Source organism: Myotis davidii, unplaced genomic scaffold, assembly GCF_000327345.1.
Source record: "Myotis davidii unplaced genomic scaffold, ASM32734v1 scaffold292, whole genome shotgun sequence".
Taxonomy (NCBI): Eukaryota; Metazoa; Chordata; class Mammalia; order Chiroptera; family Vespertilionidae; genus Myotis; species Myotis davidii.
Window position 1 is genome coordinate 4421389 of NW_006285042.1, and position 21692 is coordinate 4443080.

The 21692-nt window shown below is 36.6% G+C and overlaps 1 protein-coding gene across 3 annotated transcripts in view; it reads left to right on the top strand.

Annotated features, from left to right (window-relative positions):
* UTRN (utrophin) overlaps positions 1–21692 on the top strand; it is a 461667-nt gene that overhangs the window by 388162 nt on the left and 51813 nt on the right. For all 3 annotated transcript variants that reach the window (XM_015558521.1, XM_006755401.2, XM_015558522.1), the window contains 6 exons: positions 777–838; positions 2208–2282; positions 10049–10250; positions 16234–16319; positions 18838–18995; positions 21071–21237. In XM_015558521.1, coding sequence (XP_015414007.1) covers positions 777–838; positions 2208–2282; positions 10049–10250; positions 16234–16319; positions 18838–18995; positions 21071–21237 — 750 coding nt within the window. The remainder of the gene's footprint in view (positions 1–776; positions 839–2207; positions 2283–10048; positions 10251–16233; positions 16320–18837; positions 18996–21070; positions 21238–21692) is intronic.

Here is a 21692-nt window from a genome sequence, read left to right on the forward strand (position 1 = left end):
AAGTGGGATCACTGGGATCACAGTTCCATGTTTAATTTTTTGAGGAAACTCCATACTGTGTTCCATCATGGCTGCACCAGCCTGCATCCCCCCAGCAGAGTAGGAGGGTTCCCTTTGCTCCACATACTCACCACTTGTCATTTGTTGATTTGTTGGTGGCAGCCATTCTTACCTGTGTGATCTGATACCTCATTGTCCTTTTAATTAGCATCTCTCTGATGGTCAGTGACTTTGAGCTTTTTTCCTATGTCTCTTGGCCATCTGTATGTTCCCTTTGGAGAAGTGTGTATTTAGGTTCTTTGCCCATTTTTAAAAAAATATATTTTATTGATTTTTTACAGAGAGGAAGGGAGAGAGAGAGAGTTAGAAACATCTATGAGAGAGAAGCATCGATCAGCTGCCTCCTGCACACCTCCTACTAGGGATGTGCCTGCAGCCAAGGTACATGCCCTTGACCGGAATTGAACCCGGGACCTCCCCGAGTCCGCAGGCCGATGCTCTATCTACTGAGCCAAACTGGTCAGGGCTAAGTTTTAATTTTAGTTGCAATTCTTCTTGAACTAGATAAAGCAAAAAATGTCAGCTGCATTGTCACAATATAAATTGCTCAAATAAAAATGTATTATTGTTTTTCAAATATTAAGTAATAATTGGGCACCAGGTTTCTGAGTGATCTATCATGGGGATATTTTAAAAATTTGAATAAAAATTCTATGTATGTATTTTCTGTGAGATATATATTATTTATATGTTCATTTATTACATTTTTTCCCCAGCCATCAAACACAGACAACCTGTTGGGATCATCCTAAAATGACCGAACTCTTTCAATCCCTTGGTGAGTATTGTTTTATTTAATAGTAATGAATTAACTTAAACTGAAAAGGGTATATTCTTGGATGAAAACTGATCACCAGCTTTTTTTAGATGGCATGTTATGTTTAAAGCACCATGACAGTGACATACAAAAGCAGTTGAATTTCTGAGGTCAATGAAGCAAACAGGTCTGACCTTTCTTCTTAAGAGAATGTGAAGTTTGAAATGGCATGGCCCCCAAACCATGACTTTAAAAGGGGAATATTATAGGAGGTTTTTACCTCCCTCATACTGGGCCATCTTAATCTTCAATTTTGAGTGAAAACAAAAACAGTTACAATACAGCAACCTCTAGTCCACTGCTTTTAAATCTGCCTTTAGCTCGCTCTTTTTTAAATAGATCTTATTAAATCAGCTAGCTGAATTTTATTTCTTCTAAGTACAGCTGAAGAGCTAAATTCATTTTCAATTAAAAAATGCAAGAAAACTCATAAGATGACAATTCTTTCTTATAGATTTCTAGTAGGATATGACTTTATTGTGTGTGTGTGTGTGTGTGTGTGTGTGTGTGTGTGTGTGTGTCTCATTTTGAAAGAGTTTTCTCTTTAATGAGCAAAGGTGCTGCTGCAGAGGGAGGGCTAGCACCCCAAGGCTCTCATGCCACTCCCATTTCAACAAGTGGGGAGCACACCTTTAATGTCTTTAAATATCAGGCTCATGTGTGAACTTCCAGTTGTGTGGGTGAGGGATGCTTCAAAGTTGAACAAATGAGAAAAGTCACTGGTTTGTTTGGTGAGCAAAGGAGAGGGCAAATTTTGATGATTTCTGAGTTTCCTTCTAACTCCACTAGTCTCAAATACTGGTACTCTGTCTTTAGGGGACAGAGAAAGAAATTGCAATATTTGCTCTTTCCAAAGGTTGGAATAGTGACTGTAAGATCATTTGGACAAGATCTATGAAAGGGCGGCAGCAGCACATAGATCAGAATGGAGGAATGTAGAAATATAACTAGCTCTCTGAGTAGTGAGATGACAGAAAACTGACTGTCCTTGTGGAACACGGCCCTGGAGGAGGGTCCCGCCTAGCTGTACAGAAGAAAGGCTCTCTACCCACAATGCCATGTATTTATGAAGCCATTGAAAGGTCACAGACCAAGCGTGTTTCCTTTTCCTCATTTCCTTCCTTTTCCTTTCCTGGGAGTTTCTGTGGAGCACTGCTTTGGAATATATCTCACCACGGTGCCAATGAACATTTAATTTTTTCCTTAAATAAATGCTGTGGATTTTAGGAGAAGACTTTTTACACATCTGAAGTAAACAGATACCTTCTTGCCATTGGATATAAGTTAAGCAATCAGCATGTTTTTGAATGTGTTCCCTTTCCCATTACAGCTGACCTGAATAATGTGCGTTTCTCTGCCTACCGCACGGCTATCAAAATCCGAAGACTACAGAAAGCACTGTGCTGTGAGTCATCCTACTGAAGTTAATTACTCTGTTCTTTGAGTTGCCTTTTTTTTTAAGACAAAGATAAATGAAGAAGGGGATGTGTTTGTAGAGTTAATCTGATTTTCAGTGTGCGTCACTCAAGGAGTTGGCTGTGATTCTATAATGCTCTGTTATTTGCCACGTCAGCATGCATGCAGTCATAAAACAAATGAACATATGCTATTCCCAGTGGGAGGACAAAATTAACCAAAATACAGCAGTAACATAAAAATATTTTTCTAAAAAGGATGCTGCCACCCAATTTGAAAGGATTAAAACAAGAAATCAAAATGCACATATAGTAGATCATTGCCTTTTTAGTACTTCGTATCTGTTTGGAAGTGTAGGGTCTGAACCAGTTTCATTCATTACAATCATACAATAAACGCTAAAAAAATCGCATTTCTGATCCAAATTTGAACTGTCACTTTAGAAAATTACATAAAAGGCTCTGTGTTCATTTAAATATGTCTTGAGACATTTAGTATTATCAATATGAACTTTACCTTTCTGTGGTAATATTTTACTGAAGGGCTATTCCCCCCAAATAACTGAAGTTTAAGTAGAAATATGCATTATAATGCTTTTATAGAGTATAGATTTAAGCTGTCCGGATTCAATTTGTGGTTATAGTTTAAATGATTGAGTGTATTCAAAGACCATTTAGGTCTTATCAGCTAGTTAATGTGGAAAGTGGCATTTGCCCATACTTTTAAGAGGGTAATTTAAATAAATCCAAGGATTCTTGTTTGCTGCCTTTTGCTCACAGTTGTTATATGTCTAGGCAGTTCAGTGAAGCTTTGAAAATAACGCTTAGAAAAATGATATGTTAAGGTTAAAAATCTGCTCCTTAAAAGACAGGAGAAATTCAAAATGCATTTTAAGCTGATTACATGAAAGGAGTTGAGGAAAGACTGTAAAATTATTGAGAGAAAATACAGCAATGCAAACCTTTAAAGTAAGAAAAGTGTAAGCTATGTGTGGGTGAGAAGTCGACGAAGGGCTGAAAAACATCCCTAAATTAGGCGGTAGAGGAAAGGATGAGATGGCTGTCCTGCACATCACATCATCCCGGGAGCCCCACATAACTGGCAGGCTGTGGTGATGGCAGCAAGGGTTGCAAAATTACCAATCAAAAAAAAAATAGCCAGCACTCTGGCCAGGGGTCTGTATGCTGAGCCAGAAGAAAGCTGGAAGTGAATTAGGAACATGCAACAAGGATGTTCTGAGCTCAGTGAGTCCGTGGTGGCAGCAGTTTTGGAAGAGGCTCAGCTGCATGTCCAGCCTCCAGCTGACAGACCTGGGAGGTCTTTCAGGCCTGATGAGCTATAAAATGAGGACAAATGACTCAGCCTCCGAGTCCCCACTGACACAAGACTGCCTTGTGCATGTTCATTATGAACACGGCCCCATTTTCACTAATCCTTCTGGGTGGGTAGACATTCATGCATTTGGTGTTTCTTTCTGGTGGGTTTTTTATTTTCCTCCCAAAGAAAAATGTTCCCCATTTCACCTCATTTCTTCAAACCTGAGAGGATCAGAAGAGTGATGCCTCCCACTTATACACAGAACCGTGGCATTTAGGAACACCTGGAAAAGTGCTGGCTTGTAAATACTAGGATTTGAGGTGCTGTTCTGAGAGCCACCTGGCTGCTACCTCCCTGACTGTGCCCACTGCTCTCTCGCCTGGGGCCTTTGCTCCATTGTCAAACTCACCTGTTCATGATTAATCTGCCCCTTCCTCTCCCATCCTTTCTGTCTGCTTGCAATTCCCTGACCCTCCTCAGTAATGGTCTGTAACCCTTGATGCCTTCCAAATGCTGTTAAAAATTTACTCCTTTTGGAAACATTTACCAGCTAATTCCACCTGCCGCCCATTTTTCCAACACTGTACGATGGCCTCTAACGGCTGTGTCTCACATAAGTGCCCTGTGTGTGCCTCTGTGTGGCAGATAATGTCAAGATGGTTGCCTGGGCTTCACTGAGAACGGCTTTAGGTCAGGGGTTGCCTTTCATTTTATGTAAATCTCCACTCACCATGATGTCCTAATGTAGAGGGCTCATTGTCGTCTCTGTCATTGTTCATTCATTTATTGGGCTCCAAGACTGTGCAGGAGATAAAGAGACTTGGTTCCCACACTCAAGGAACTTAAACTTGGAGAGAGCACGTTATACATGCACACAACTCTCCTACTTACAACAGATTCCTGCTTCCCTCAAATGAAATGGCCTTTGTCTTGGCTTATCTCCATCTACCCCATCCTCTATGCTCCACTATGGGCTCTTCTCAGTTCTAATGGACAGATGAAATGGTCAGCTCTGGATTCCGTTTCTCGAGCTGAAGAGTTCTTGTCTTGGCTCTTTGCACTTATCCTCCTCCCCTGGCTGGTGTGATCTCTTCCTACAGGTCCTACTTTAACTGTCTCCTAGATTTAGTGAGGCTTTTGGGGTAGACCACCCCTGATATTTCAGCTCATGGATTCAGTTCTTATGTGGCGCCTGCCATAATGTATGGTATTGTGTTTATTAACCACCTGTCTCTCCAAAGGAACTAAGCTTTCATGTGAGGGAGGAATCTCTTTTCTTCTCCACTTCGGGGCCACATACAGCTTCTAGCACAGAGCAGTCTGCTAGGACATACTGAGTAAATGATTTGAGTTGGAAAGTTATAGGAGTACACAAGAATGTAGGTATAAGAAGATTTATAGCTGCACTTTTGTATAGTAAAATGTGTTTAATTTTGGCATATAGATACAAGTGATATGATACAGCAGCAAACATAAATAAAACTTTTCTGATATTTTTAGGTCCTTTTTTTGGGGGGGAGGGGTGTTCCTCAAGCTTTCCTAATGTTGTATTTAATGTTTGGATTTGTGTGTGTGTGCATGGAGCAGAGTGCTATAGAAGCATTTTTTGTTTTGTGGAATTTAGCAGAGAGGGCCAGTCGTGGCTGTATGCAGACAGTATCAAAGGCAGATCAAAGGACAGAGGGGACAGAGGACAAGAAAATAGTGCAGGTGGAGGCTGAGCTGGCTGCTGGTAGTAGGCAGAGAGATGAGGGTATGGATTTGTGATGCGGAGAAAGGACTGATGACTGGGGGAAACTGGTGGCTGATAAATCGCAGAGGGTAAAAGAAGGAGAGTGTTAGGATGGCTCAGGATTTGCAGACTGATGGTCAATGGAAGGTAGTCATACTGTTCCTGGATTTCAGCATAACAAGAAGGCAAGACCTTTATTTGGAACATGTTAAGGTGAAGGTTCCTGAAAGAGAAGAGTATCGCTCTAGTTGGGAAAAGAGCAGTGGGACTGCAAATCAGGTGTTCAGGCAAGAAAAAACAATCTGGAGTCACCCAGAGAGAAAAATAATTGAAGTGATGAAATTGAGTGAGGCTTTATAGATAGGAGACCTTGAGCATCACCTGTATGTCTTTGGTGTCTGGGGAAGAGGAGATGGGGAAGGTGCTAATCAAAAATGGCCAAACAGTTCGAGAACAGGAGGAGTCACCGAAGCCCCAGGTCAGGTACTGTCTACAATGAGTGTTTTTACAGAGGAGAATGATGACCCATTTTCATTTGATCGCCTGTGCCTCATACGTAGGATTAAAGAAAAAAGCTGGGTAGAAAATGATTCTGCTGTTTGTTTCATTTGCCACATGACTGAGCTGTCATTTCTCTTCCTTTGAAAAGAAAAGATCATAATTTTCTGTGATTTTAATGTAGTCAATTTTTAAAGGTACCTAAATGTGACACACGTCAGGAAAATGTGTGCCTCGTGTAGGCACTAAGACAGGGTGTCAGAGTAAATCACTAAAAATTGAAGACATCATAGTCTGTGGGATGTGGCAAATTACTGTCATATTTACCACGTGTATTACAAAGGAGACTTCTCTGGATGAAATGTAAGGACAGCCTCATCCAGGGAAGGGTCTTTTTGGAATTTGGTCTATTGTCACTTTATGCCATGTGGGGTGGGGATAAAGTAGCAGTGCTGTGTTGCTGGCACATTAGTGCTGAAATTCAGAAACTTTGAGCATTTTGGCAGTATTTCAATATGTTTCTTTGTATCTATGTGTAATTGTAGTTCTGTAGCTCCTACTATCATTACTAATCCCTTCCTTTTATCACACACCATGAAAAGTGAACTTGACTTTTGCTCCTGCCCTCCTGGAGTTTATCATTGAAAACAGTGTATAAAACCAAGAAAATGCTACAATGATAATTTTGGATGGTTCTCAGTTTGTGTGTGTGTGTGTGTGGGTGTGTGTTAATATATTTTTGTTGATTTAAAAGAGTAAGGGAAAGGGAGAGAGAGAGAAACATCAATGATAAGAGAATCATTGATCAGCTACCTCCTGCAGGCCTCCCACTGGGGACGGAGCCTGCAACCTACGCATGTGCCTGAACAGGAGTTGAAATGTGACCTCCTGGCTCATAGGTTGACACTCAAACACTGAGCCATGCTGGTTGATTTTTTTCTTTTTTTTTTTTTCACCATCTCTAACTCATGGGGACCTTACACAATTATTTTATATATATGTATGCTGAAATTTTGCCAATAATATATTCGGCATTCAAAGGAAATGGATTAACTTGTTATCCTCAGTTGTATTTTATATTTTTTTCTCTTTTTAAAAAATGAGCTGTTTTTAGAAATAATTTTACTTTAATTCTTGTTGTGTTGTTTTAGAAATAATTTTAATCTGTATAATTTTAAAGCAGTTTTTCTCCATTGTAGATAACTTGAAAAAATAAATCATTCCGTGGTGTTTAAGCAGCTAGAGCAGGGGTGGGCAAACTTTTTGACTCGAGAGCCACAATGGGTTCTTAAACTGGTCCGGGGGGTGGGGGGTGGGGGCGCGCTGGAACAAAAGCATGGGTGGAGTGTTTGTGTGAACTAATATAAATTCAAAGTAAACATCATTACATAAAAGGGTACGGTCTCTTTTTTCAATAGTTTTATTCATTTCAAACGGGCCGGATTCGGCCCGCAGGCCGTAGTTTGCCCATGGCTGAGCTAGAGTAAACACATTTTATTCATGTCTTTAAAAATTCAAAATTAGTGTGAGCTGTGCCTCCCTCAAAACTTGTTACATTGGCCCATTACCCATGTGATGTGAAAAAAAATAGGTTAAATATAAAGGAAGCTGTTCATTTCATTAACTGTTCAAAATATCATTATATGTTTTGAGGGGACATTTTTGCATCTGGCAAAGATGAATTAGTTGGTTATTTTATTTTTAAAAGTTCCCCTGAGCTTATTTCTTTTCATCTTAAAAGTTAAAAATATGGAGATATTTGTAAAGCAGTAAGTTCCATGAGCAGACCTTAAATTCTGTAATTTTCTAAACCCATTTGTTTAGAATTAGAAGAATCATCTCCACACTTAATAAATATATAAATTACATTGTGGTTTGATAATCTATGTTTCCCTATTTTCAGTTAGTTAATGAATGACTCAACATTGATTTAAAAGAAAGATTAGAACAGACTGATGAATCTCAGAGGGAAGACAGGTGGGTGGATGGGGGTGAGCAGATTAACCAAAGGACTTGTATGCATATATGCTTAACCCATGGACACAGACAATAGTATGGTGAAGGTTTGAGCCAGAGGGCAGGTTTGGGCTAGAAGGGGACATCTGTAAAAAAATAAAATAAAGATTATTTAAGATTTTTTCTTTTTTGTCTAAAATCCTGTCTTTTGAGGGCCTCCCCTTGGGCAATGTGTGCCAGGTCCCTAGAACTCCGTGTGTCTGCCTGATGGTAACCACATACCACTCATACGTAAGCCCCACACCATTCATCCACACTGCTGTTGGTCATTCTGGAGAGCCCCTTGGAATTCTGTGAATTCTTGTCTTTCCTCAAGCAGTTCTATCCTCCTGGATTTCTTTCCTTGTTTTACATGGATCTCTTCTATCTACTCTTTTCTTTTTTTAATCCTCACTCAAGGATATATTAATCCATCTTAGAGAGAGGGGAAAAGAAGGAGAAAGGGAGGGGAGAGAGAGAGAGGAGAGAGAGAGAAACATCCATGTGAGAGAGAAACATCCATCACTTGCCTCCTAAACTCACCCGATTGGGGTTCTAAATGCAACCTTGGTATGTTCCTTGACCTGGAATCAAATCCACAACCTTTTGGTGTATGGACAATGCTCCAACCAACTGAACCACTCAGCCAGAGCTATCTTCTCTATTTTTTAAGGCCCATTTCATACCCACTTTCCCAAGGGGCCTTTTCCAGTTGTCCTTCCACTCCCTGAGCAGGAGTAGCTCTCATAGAAATTGATGTATTCTTCTCTTGGGCTACTTTCACTCCTCCTTTTAGTCAAGTTATCAGTCTGCTTGTCCTCCTTCTCAGACTGAGAGCAGGGGCTCCGCCTTATCCTCTTTGCCACTGTCTGTGCTCTAGCAACTGTCATGCCCACTAAAGATGTTTTATACATGAAGAGTAAGGATGGGAGCCTTTACTGTGAACCTCCACTAATCCTTACTGGCTACAAGTTGCCTGTATGTCAAAGCCTCATGGGAAGCAAACAAAGTTAGGACCAGGTTGTGAGGACCCTATAGATTAGGCTTCATTCAGAAGGCAGTGGAAGACTATTAGTTTTCTACAGCACATGTTTGTTTAATTTTTTATTGAGGTGGCATGCATATAACATTATATAAGTTTCAGGTATACAGCATTATAATTTGATATCTGTATACACTATAGTATGTTAACCACCAAAGTCTATTTACCATCTATCAACATATATTTGACATCCTTTACCCCTATTACCCTACCCCACTCCCCTTTCCCTCTTGTGACCACCAATCTGTTGTCTGCATCTATGCCTTTGTTTTTGTTTTGTTTGTTCATCTGTTTCTTTTTTGTTGTATATTTTGTGTATGAGTGAAATCATATGGTTTTCACTCATCTTTTTCCTTTTAACTTACTTCACTTAGCATAATAATCTCATGATTCATTTTTGTCAAAATGGCAATATTTGATCTTTTTTACGGTTGAGTAGTATTTCATTTTATATGTGTATATAAACCAGATCTTCTTTATTCATTCTTCTGTTGGTTGTCACAGAGGTTGTTTCAATATCTTGACCTAAGTGAATAATTCTGTAATAAACACAGGGGTACATATATCTTTTGGATTAGGGTCCAGTTCTATTCTTAATATTGTGAGGAATGTTCATGCTGTTATGCATAGTGCAAAGCTTGTTTGTCTTTTCTTTTTTTTTAACTGACCCTTCTTAGTCAACTTTGTACCTTATTATGTACATGTTGAGAAATTGTTTAAAACTTAGTTTGACAGTGGCATAAAGGATGAAATGGGAGGGTAGTAAGTAGGCTGTTCTCTGAAATTAAGAGAAGGAAAGCAATGTAACTTGTGGGCTTCCTACAATTTGGAGTAGATTTCGAGATTTAAGCCTTTCTATATTTAAGAGTAGAAAGAGGTTGGAGGGAAAATAGCCAGAAAAAGAAAGCAGGAAGAATTGATATTGTAAAGAGTGAAAAATGGGATCATATTTAAAAGTGACAGCTCAGATTCAAAATAATGCAAATGGAGATAAAAGAAGTAGTTAAAAATGTAAGGATGGAAATGCTACTTATTACTTTAAAAACTGAAAATAGCTAAAACGGATAGATTCTTAAATAACAAGACAAATACTTAAGACTAGAAATGTTTTTGTTCCAGTGTTGTTATATAATGTAATGACTGTACATACTCCTTTCTCTCACCCGATTAGTGGATCTCTTAGAGTTGAATACAACAAATGAAGTTTTCAAACAGCACAAGCTGAACCAAAATGACCAGCTCCTTTGTGTTCCCGATGTCATCAACTGCCTGACAACAACTTACGACGGCCTTGAACAGCTGCATAAAGATCTGGTCAATGTTCCGCTCTGTGTGGATATGTGTCTCAACTGGTTGCTCAATGTATATGACACGTAAGTTTTTATTTTTTCCCATTAAAGTACAATTCTTGAATGACATACGTTAATAATACAAAATACATTTTTAAAGTGAAAATCTTAAAAGTGCTTTCAAAGTACTTTATCCAGTGGAAATATTTATGTTAATTGTTGCAAATGAATGACTTTCCAAAACTTGAGCCATAAACCAACAATAAAACAAAAAGGAATGTCCATCCATTATTTTAAGATTTTGCTTTAATTACAAAAGCTGTCAGATTTGTAGGGTCTTCTGTTTTTTGTTTTGTCATCATGCTAGAGGAAACCTAATTTAAGTAAGTTCAGTTTCCTTCTCCTTCTGGAATTTCTTATAGTATCTTTTAAAGACAATATTTTGTAGTTATTTTTATGAATTAAAATAATTTACTCCCTCATAATAATCTGTGATTTTTGTGTGACAACTTAAGAGCAATCAAATGGCAATTAAAATCATTTTACATCTCTTTTGGTATTAGCTTCACTTATTGCAAAGGTGGTTATGTATGTATATGGTCTTTTAAGTAAGTTATGCTGCAGGGCACTAATATCTGTAATTTCATTAGGTACTCATTGTTACATAAAGAGCACTCTCAACTCCCAGAATAACTCAATTAACTTGAGTTTTTGAATGTGACAGTGCATTTGTAAAATAATTCTAGAAAGGCCTGCTGTGTGCTGACATTTCTGAACTATTAGGAGGAATTATTCATTCTTCTGGTAGGGGGTTAAAATATGCGAAGATGAAATAAGAAAATGAGGACTCTTGTTTTTCTCTCACACCCTGAAAGTTCTCTTTCCATTAATTAGCTGTATGAAGATTTGTGTTTATCAGCCTTTCATTAGGTTTAGAGAAAAAGAAGATGGATGATAGTTCATAAGTATACACACTTAACAGCTGATTCTGTATAAATAAGTGATGATGAAAGTAGCTCTAGAGATGATTTAATTAAACTTTGCTTATACTTTGGAGTAGAAAAATCTTTTCTTTTTCAATATTCACAAATATCATAAAGTTTTTTAAATAACCCAATAGCCTTTGTGTGCTTGAGTGTTCTTAAGAAATTCCTTGAGAAGCAATAGCATGAATCTCAATTACCATAATGAATTTAGGATTTATTATATCCTTGTCTGATATATTTTAATACATTTTATTTTAATGCAACTCTATCCTGCTATGGTAAAATAAAACTGTTAGCAATTATGATCTATTAAGTTGATTTCCAATTTTTTAAACCTCCAAAAGAGACATTTTCTATAGTAAATTCACCAAAATAGCTGGCCAATTAGGTGTTTTAACTACAAAGCCTATAAGTTAATTTTACATCCCAGGAAGAAGGCTAAATTCATAACATATTTAGGAACTTCATTAAGCCCTGTGGAGTATGGCAGAGGTGCACATCTTGAGCCATATTTAAAGAATTAACACCCTCGACAATGACTGTGGCTCTAACACACTGTATTAGTTTGCTCCGGCTGCCATAACAAAGTACCACAGCGTAGATTAAACAACGGAAATTTATTTTCCCACAGTTCTGGAGACTAGAGTATAAGAACAACATGTCAGCAGGGTTGGTTTCTTCTGCGGCCTCTCTCCTTGTCTTATAGGTGGATGTCTTCTCCCTGCGTCTTCACATGGTCTTTCTTCTGTGTGTGTCTGTGTCCTAACCTCCTGTTCTTATAAGGACACAAAATTACATTATGGTCCAACCTAATAGCCTCATTCTAACGTAATTACCTCTTTAGAGATCCTATCCCCTAATACAGTTACATTCTGAGGTACTGGGAATTAGGACTTCAACGTATGGATTTTAGGGAGATATAATTCAGCCTATGACACAGATACATGCTGTTTACACTGAACAGCCCAAAGGGAATACTGTCACTTAGTTGGGAAGGAAGCAGTGTGTGAAATGTCATATTCTAGGAAGTTATCTGTTTGTATATTTCTGTTTCCCACCATCAAATGTGAACACATGAGAACTGCTCTACTAAGATACTGTTTCTTATTTAGAAAGACAGTATCTTGAAATTTTCCATTAAAAGGGGGAAAAAAGCTTTTAAGATATATCTCCTTGTCATGTCAAAGAAATATAGCAAAGACCACAGTGGGTCAGAATGATGTGTAGTCTGTTTAGTTTTTCTATCTTGGAGAAATATCATGAATTAACCTTGGGGAAAAAAACATGGTCTCTTATATGACAATAGTGTCAGATGGCCAGAGTTGATTGCCCAAATCTCTCTAATAACTATGACTTATTCATGTATCTAAACAAGAGTGTTTAACTCTTTTCAAACCATTAGTTCCCTTTGAGAATCTGATAGAAACTCTCTATCTACTCCTTCCAATGCACCAGAAAATAATGGATCCTAAGAAGTCTCTTAACCTTGGAAATGGTGCCATGATCTAACCCTTTCATTCATCCAGCTGTCTGACATTCATTCATTAACCATATGCGTTGACTGCCTTACTGTGTGTAGTATGATGCAGACAGAACTAGCATTTGCGGCTCTTGAAGTATACTCAGCCCGCTCTTGAAATATAGACAGCAGATAATCAGACACAGATCATAGAATTCTAGAAGTAGGACTATGAGGACCTACCATTTTGCCCTCTTTCTTTTACTGATTAAGAAACTGACCCAGTGAGACAAGACAATTTATCCTTGGCCACCTATTGCATATTAATGGTAGGTATAGCACTAATATTCATTTTTTAATATTGCTTAATTATTCTTACCATATTGCCATATCTAAGAAAAAATAGTACTTTAGAAATTATTCTACGTTTACTGTTTCTTTGAAGTCTTAATATGTTTCTCCCTTCTCCTAATATTCTAAATTTTGTTTTAAAAATCTGTTTTCTTCTGTTATGGATAATAAGAATGCAAATATTTTATTCTGGTTGCTGTGTGATTTGGTAACGACTTGCCTTTTGACATCTTAATTTCTCATCTGAAAAATTGCAATAAAACATCTGTTTGGATCAACCACACATAAGTAACAATGAAGGCCAAACAAACTAATATGTAGAAAGGTCTTCATAAATAATAGAAATGAAATTGATTCCATTTATAAGAGTTCATAGCCTCACTCAGTCTTTATCTTCCCAGGGTAAAAAGTCTTAATTTAAAAATCTTCCTTCTACATTTAATGGAAATCGAAATTGTTTTAATTATTATTTAAAGTAATAGAAGACTTGGTGCAAATGCGTTTGTCTCTGCAGAAAATATTAATCTCACTTGCTGCAGTGTGAGGTTATTTTTTTCCACTTTTCCAAGATAGATATAAATTGTAGGGTGCATATCTTCCCAGTTAAACTAACGTCAGGAGTTAATTATGAAACTTTCAGGAAACCAAATACTTAAGTGTTGGGTTATGTCACCCAATTATAAATTTTCCTAGCTCCCTATTGCCTCACAAATCCAGATACTTTTTTTTTTTTAACATCAAAGCCCTGCGTTAGCTGGCCCCATATCACCTGGACAACTTTATCAACAATTTAGCCTTGATGCAAGTCCTTACCACCTGAATGAGTCTTGTCACTGGCACTCACAGGCCCCCCTCTATTTATTCTCTTCCTAAGCTTTTCTTAGGATACTTCCTCCTAGTTGGGATAGGTGAGCCATGTCATACTCCAGTGTCCAACTTATGTTTTTTTAATCAAATGTTGTTATGCTAAGGACTATTTAGACAAATCATCAATCATTAATTAGTCAGCCACAATGAACTTATACTTGATTATTTCCATACATAAAGGTTGGTTTTGTATTTTCTTATGATTGTCTAGTTGTTTCCTTGTCTCACTCCCACAGTTAGTGTGTGAACATACCATGGGTAGGAATTGTGTCTTGTACTTTTGTAGTGGTCCCTATGGTATGTGGAACAATGCTAGGATCATCGTAGGCCTTCATAACTGTTGGTGGTGTGATGAATGGAATGACTGACATTTTCAGTATCCTTCCTGATGATTTTCTTTTCTTCTGTTGACACCACAGACTGGAGGTCATCCTGTAATGCCCATCATTTTGATCTTTTTTTCCCCATAAGGGATTGCTTTGTCCTTAGGCATATTCATGTACTAGTCTATCCACACAGCCCTTTGTTATCTTCTGCAAATCTACTGTCTGATTATGTCCAAAGAATGAAATTTCCTGATTTCTGGAGGAAAGAAAAGAGACATTGTCTGTTTTCATATGATAATTAGGAAACGCCTAAAAAATATTAAGTAGAAGCAAAATTTCTAGCATAGCAGTTTAAGATATTTCTATAATTGTAAGAGACTGGAATATATATATAAACCTAGAAATTCTGCTTATAATAGTTACATTTATTTTTAAACCTATTACTTGTTTCACAAGGAAATTCTGAATGTTGTACACATATATAGTAAAGGTTCAAGAAGTTTGTTGGGTATGATTTAATTTTTTTAAAATATATTTTATTGATTTTTTACAGAGAGGAAGGGAGAGAGATAGAGAGTTAGAAACATCGATGATGAGAGAAACATCAATCAGCTGCCTCCTGCACATCTCCCACTGGGGATGTGACCACAACCTAGGTACATGTCCTTGACCGGAATCGAACCTGGGACCTTTTAGTCCGCAGGCCAACGCTCTATCCACTGAGCCAAACCGGTTTTAGCTGTTGGGTATGATTTAATATAGATATAGACTCTAGGCTATTGAGGGATGGTTTTGAAAGTACATTATAGCAATACCTAAGCATTTTTTAAATTTTCATTTTATTGTATGTCATGATATGTATACAAAAATTTACCAGAGTATTTATAATTTGTGAATGGAAGATATCAATTAATATTAATAGTAAAAATATCAATAAGATCAAGACTTAAATGCAGTTTGACAATAAGACTACCTAAAATTAAAGTTCCATAATACAAATATTTGCTTGTTTTTGAATAGCATGAATTACTAAATGTTATGTATTCATATAATTATGTAAAAATTTATTTATAGGTTTTAAATATGCTTTGTTTGTAAATTGAAAACATATTTTAAGAAAATTAACAACAATTTAACTGAAAACTTATTCTGAATATGAAATGTAAAGATAGCAATAAAGACTTTTTTCTTGACTATGTTCTATTCCATAGCAAGGAGCATCATATTGCTAATTTTTATAGTTTCTGCATTTACTTTCCCCATCCCCAGGATCTAGTATAGCAACTAACATTTGGTAGACAGCTCAGTAATTCTTTGATAAATGATGGAATAAGACAACTTTCTGCTTTAAAATAAAATAATGTTTTTTTCTTTTAGTCCACTTATAAGTAAAATTGAAATGGTCTCTCATTGGTATAGTGTAAAGCTATTTTCTCATGTTGATTAATTAATACCTTTTAAATTTAATTATAGTTTAATACTTCCCCAAATAGAGATTCCACACTTATCTGTTTAAGACCAATAGCTAGTGTAATTGCAATAGTAACACAAAAACTGCATGGACAGAGACCCAAATCAATAAAGGCAATACATACAGTATTTGAGTATTCAGCAGTGAGAAGCTCTCAGTATATAGCTGATTTTTCAGTCATTTTTTTTACTTTTGATCTTAGATATGTCTTGCTGAATTAACTCACATGCATATTATATGTATCTATTTTGAATCTTTTATAGTTATTAATAAATAGATTTTAACTCATAGTATTTATAAAAATTACATATTTTCAGCTTTATAATTAAAGTTTTAATTTTGCCTTAATTTGTTCTTCCTAGTTTATATATTTTGTGTAATGTGACTTCAGGCTATATATTTTTCAAGACCAGGCCAAACATACTGTTAAAATATGTAATGAAATTATGGTATAGGTTTAACATTAATTATTAAACATGAATAGAAAAGTCAGAGCTTTAAGATGCAATTATTTTTTAATGGTTTACCCTCAAGAAAATAGATATTCAGAAATATTTTACATACTGTTTTAAATTCATGTAAGACATTGAGATTATTATAATTTCAGGGGTCGGACTGGAAAAATTAGAGTGCAGAGTCTGAAGATTGGACTGATGTCCCTCTCTAAAGGTCTCTTAGAAGAAAAATACAGATGTACGTAAGACCATTTTTATACTAATAGTGTTTTTAGTAATGGGAATGATCATTTTATAGGAGAAATAACTTTATATGATTGGCTAGTAATAAGTTTCCATTTTTTAACCCTTACTCTACCTGTCCAGGCTACACTGAGGGTGTTAATACATAGTGGACTTGTGTGTAATGAAACACTGATAATAGGATCAAGAGGTGAGGTGCCTTGGTGGAGTGAGCACCAGCTACAAGTTGTATCTCATTTAATTCTGAGAATAATCATCCCATAATGATGTAGGCATTGTGATTTCCATTTTTCAGATGAAAAAATTAATGCTGAGATAGGTTACAAATCTAGTCAAAGGCTGCAGTGACAATAATTGCGGGGCTAGAATTAGATCACAGAGTCTTCTGACTCTAAAACCCAAGCGTTTTCTATTTCTGTATATTTCCAATACTTAAAAATAAATATATTTATCAAGACAGACTAAAACTGTTATAGACATAGTTAGACAAATAATTAAATGAAGGGCATCTTGGCGTTTGGAAAATAACAGGCCCACAGGCCAGAGAGACCTGCCTTCAAACTCAGCTCTGCCACTTAGTAGCTGAGTGACGGGGCAGGTGTTTTTACCCTGGTGGCACCTCCCTCTCTCTTCAGGCCTTCCTGAGAGTATAGTATCCCTTCATTAGATTCAAACAACACCCTGGCCTTCCTGCTTATAGCTGGTGGCCCATTTGCCTCATCAAAAACACGTTTACAAAGATCCTTTTCAGCGGCCTTTACATCTCTTCTGTGCTAATTTATTGGATCTTGGGTTTTAGATTGTGACTTTTCTCTGACCCATTCCCACATTCTTACACTCCTTTTTATTTCTGACTATGACATCAAAAATGTGAACATTTATGAAAATTTAGAAATATGTCAACATTTCTAATGCTAATATTAACCTTTTATGTTTTGTGTGTAGTTTTACCTTAATGGTGGCATAGCAATATAGCTACAAGTCTCAAAAGAGGAAAGTTGGACATGATTGATCTTGTTGAACACGTGTACTCCTCTGTACAGACTATTATGCATGTGCATCAACTCTATTTAACTAAAAGGCCTCTTCCCAGGAACAAGTTTAAAATGATCTTCATAGTAAGAATCCTGGACAAATATTTCCTGGCCATGATCATCTTATTTTTGACAAATGAAGAGAAACAAGTAGAACTCTAATAAAATTTAAGTGAACAAATGATAATAAAAATTATATTTATCTTAATTAAATTTGCTTTCCCTATGTATACTTATAATTAAAGTCATATGTCATGATAATTACTATGTAAATATCACTGAGCCCGGTTTAGTTGTTTGAAAGTGCACTGTTGACAGTGTTAGATCTGGCATTATTCTCCTTTAAAATAAAGGGAATATACATTTTGATCTGATATTCATTTATCAGTGTGGTTTTTTATGGTTTGTGGGATCCAATAAATATTTCCTCCCCTTTCTTCTGTTCTTGGAAACTTCACATGAAAAACATTTAGAGTTTTCGTGATTATGAATTTTCAGAACTTGGAAATTTCTTTTCAAAAAGTATTACTTTCTATAACAAAGTGGGTGGTTTTTACGTGAAATTTCTCCCCACTCCTAAAGTAACTTATTTAAGCATATTAGCTTTATTTCTTGGAACAAGCTAATAATTTTAAATCTTCAAAATGTTTCAAGTGGTGAGTAGAAGATAAGCAAACACTGGAAAGGAGAGAAGAGTTTTAATTTTATTGAATCAGGAAAGCTATGAAATAAATTAGGGTTTTCTTAATGAATTTAAAAGCCTAAAGAACTATGAAAGCAAGAATGAGTTTTGTTACTATGTCTTTAAAATTTGAATAAATGTATTTTAGTACATGAAGTAAAACAAAAATAATTTTTATAGCTAGTAAGGAATGAGACTGATTGGGCCTAAAAAAAAACCCCCAAAAACAACTACACATTTAAAAATAAAAGATGCTTCCTTGCACTTCTTAAAGTTTTTTTATATAAAATAGATTTGATTATAGTAATCTTTAAAAGAAGTAAATATATACATATGTCTATAATAGAATATTAAATTTAGGAGTGAACACAAAACGTTAGTAAACAAATTGTTAAAATGTAAAAATTTGCTCTTACGGCACATTTATTCCTTTGACAAGTCCTGAGAAGCTTCGTCTTGGCTCACTGTCTTTCTCAATAGGAGGGGAAATCCTTACTGAAACCACTGAATGAAACCCACACGTATTTATTGTACCATTTGTAAAGGAAGTTTGTAGTTACTGGTCTATTTATATGTGTTGACATACAAGAGGAGGTTGTTTTCAGAAGCATGTGGTTAACCAGGCCCCGATTACAGACACACAGAATATCAAGGTTGTCAGAATTCAGGAGACGACTAATTGATTCATGTCCCCATGATTTTTTTTTTTAATCTTCATTGTTCAATCCCCATCACCAAAGACATAAGAGAACACTTCGGGCAGTTGGAAGTTGACCTCTTGCTTCTCCTCCTTGCAGATCTCTTTAAGGAAGTGGCAGGACCGACAGAAATGTGTGACCAGCGGCAGCTGGGCCTTTTACTTCACGATGCCATCCAGATCCCCCGGCAGCTGGGAGAAGTAGCGGCTTTTGGAGGCAGCAATATTGAACCCAGTGTCCGCAGCTGCTTCCAACAGGTAAACACATGGGATTGCTGGTGTACAGGGTGTACTGAGGAAGGGTTTTGAGAATGTTCCAAGAAATGGGACAGGGAACTTGGGCTGGAGCCAAATGGTGGAGGACGTTGCGTGCCATCTTAGTAAGTTGTATTTTGTTTCTTAAGGCATATTTGATTCAAGGAATAGCTACCATCTCAAGAATAGCTGCTTCTCAATGTATAAAATCCAAACTCTCTAACACGTGCTGTCAGATTGCTGTGATGGGGCCCTGCCTTTGCCCTGGCCTCATCTTGTGTCACTTGTCCCCTTGCTCCCTGCTTTCTACCCACACTACTTCAGTCCCTATACTCTTGCCTTAGTGCATTTGGTCATGTGCACTCTATTCAGAATGTTTCTCCATATCTTCTGCCCACAAACTCTTTTCTCATCACCAATCTTTATTTATTCTTTAGATCTTTCCTTAAATCTAAAACCCTCTGAAAACCCTTCCCTGACCTCTTTAGAAGAGATTTATGTGTCTTACTGTATTCACCTGTATCACCTCTGTCTTCTTAGGGTGCTCATTACAATTATAATTACATATTAAATTGTACATTTGTCTATTCAGTTTTGTTCCTTCATAAAAATAAGCTTCATGAATAAGGAAAATTTTTACCTTTTTATTATTGTATCCCTGTGCACAGTGTCTTGAATATTACAGCTACTTAATAAGTATTTCAGCCCTGAGTTCCTTGGAGGCAAGATTTTAAAACATATATAAAATAAAAATGTTATTAAAATAAGGTCTTTTCTTTGAGAACTTATGTGCAAAAGGAGGATGATACACAAAGTTTTATACTGGTCTAAGTTGTTGATGTTAAACTGGAAAATGCATGTTAGTTTCTTTTTAATGCTTACCATATATAAAGCATTTTAGAACTGTTACTAGTGATACCATATATTTGCTTAAAGTACAGCCTACAGATATTTTCTCAAAGCATACTCAGCGATTTATCATTGAAGAGAAAAAAATGCTCACACCATCTTTTTAAGGTGAATTGATGTTATGGGTTATTACGTTTTATAATAGCCATTTTTCTTGTTTTAGAGAGAACAAAAAAATACCAATTGAAAATTCTAAATGTAATTTCCTATGTCCTGGTTCATAGAATGACTTAGACAACAACAGAAGAAAGATGTTGGTACAAATTTAATTTCGCACATATGAAAATAAATTAAGATGTTAAGAGTGTTAAGATTTGCAAGGGGACTAAGATGTTTCATACATTTTGTTATAAATTTTGAAATCTTGCCAAGAACATTCGTAGTACTGTGCTCCCAGTGTGATGTTTAACAGGACTGGAGCAGGACACAAAAATAACCATTTTTATGTACCATTTATAATGGCCTTCACCTTTGGAAAGTAATCAGTGAGTTTTTGCTTTCACACATTTTTACTGTCTTAGATAAGTGAATTTTATGGGATTAAAGCATATATGAAAAGAATACCTAGAATAGTGCAGGGGTTTTTTTGTTTTTTGTTTTTTAATCTGAGTATATGAAAGTACTGGGGTTTTTTTCTTCTTCCTATATGACAATACTCTCTCTCTCTCTCTCTGTCTTTCTCTCTCTCTCTCTCTCTCTCTCCCTCTTGCTGCTGTTATTAATCTTCACCCAAGGTTATTTTTCCATTGGCTTTTAGAGAGAGTGGAAGGGAGAGGGAGAAACACAGAGAGAGAAACATCAATGTGAAAGAGAAACATCAATTGGTTGCCTCCCCTCATGCATCCCAACCAGAGCCAGGAATCAAACCTGCAACCAAGGTACGTGCCCTTGACTGGAATCAAACCCAGGATCCTTCAGTCCATGGGTGGATGCTCTATCCACTGAGCCAAACTGACTAGGGCTGCTTTTTATCTTTTTAAGTTCTAGAATTTTCTGTCCTTAAATATTTTATGAAGAACCTTAAATATTTTATGGTTTAACTGACGTGGAAAAAAATACATAATGTTTAATTGTGCACAGATTTTTCAGAAGATTATGAGGCAGCAACACTTGCTGCAATTTAAATAAATAAATTTTCTTCACATTTAATTTATTTGCTTCTTCACCAGAATAACAACAAGCCAGAGATAAGTGTGAAAGAGTTTATAGATTGGATGCGTCTAGAACCACAGTCCATGGTTTGGCTGCCAGTTTTACATCGAGTGGCAGCAGCTGAAACTGCAAAACATCAGGCCAAATGCAACATCTGTAAAGAATGTCCAATTGTTGGATTCAGGTAAGATCTACCACAGACGGTGGCAGGAGACGATTTTCTGTTCTGTAGATGTCAGCTCAGTGTATGTCTATCATCCCTTCCATTCATTCCTATTGGGGGGTTTGCCTTCTAAATAAATGAGATGCTCAGCGTAGTCTGGCTAAAATGCCATTTCCTATAGCCAGTACATGAAGCTTGTTGTTATTATTTTAATGTTATTTTGCAATATAATGAACAACATAAACTGATGAACAAAAATAGCTCCAGAGGCAGAGAAGCATTGAACAGACTGTCAAACCTCAGAGGGAAGGCAGGGGAAGGTGGGAGAGGGGGTAGAGATCAACCAAAGTACCTGTATGCATGCATATAAGCCTAACCAATGGACACAGACACAAGGGGGGTGAGGACATGTGCTAAGGGGGAGGGGAGCGGTAATAGAGAGAAAAGGAGACATATATAATACCTTAATCAATAAA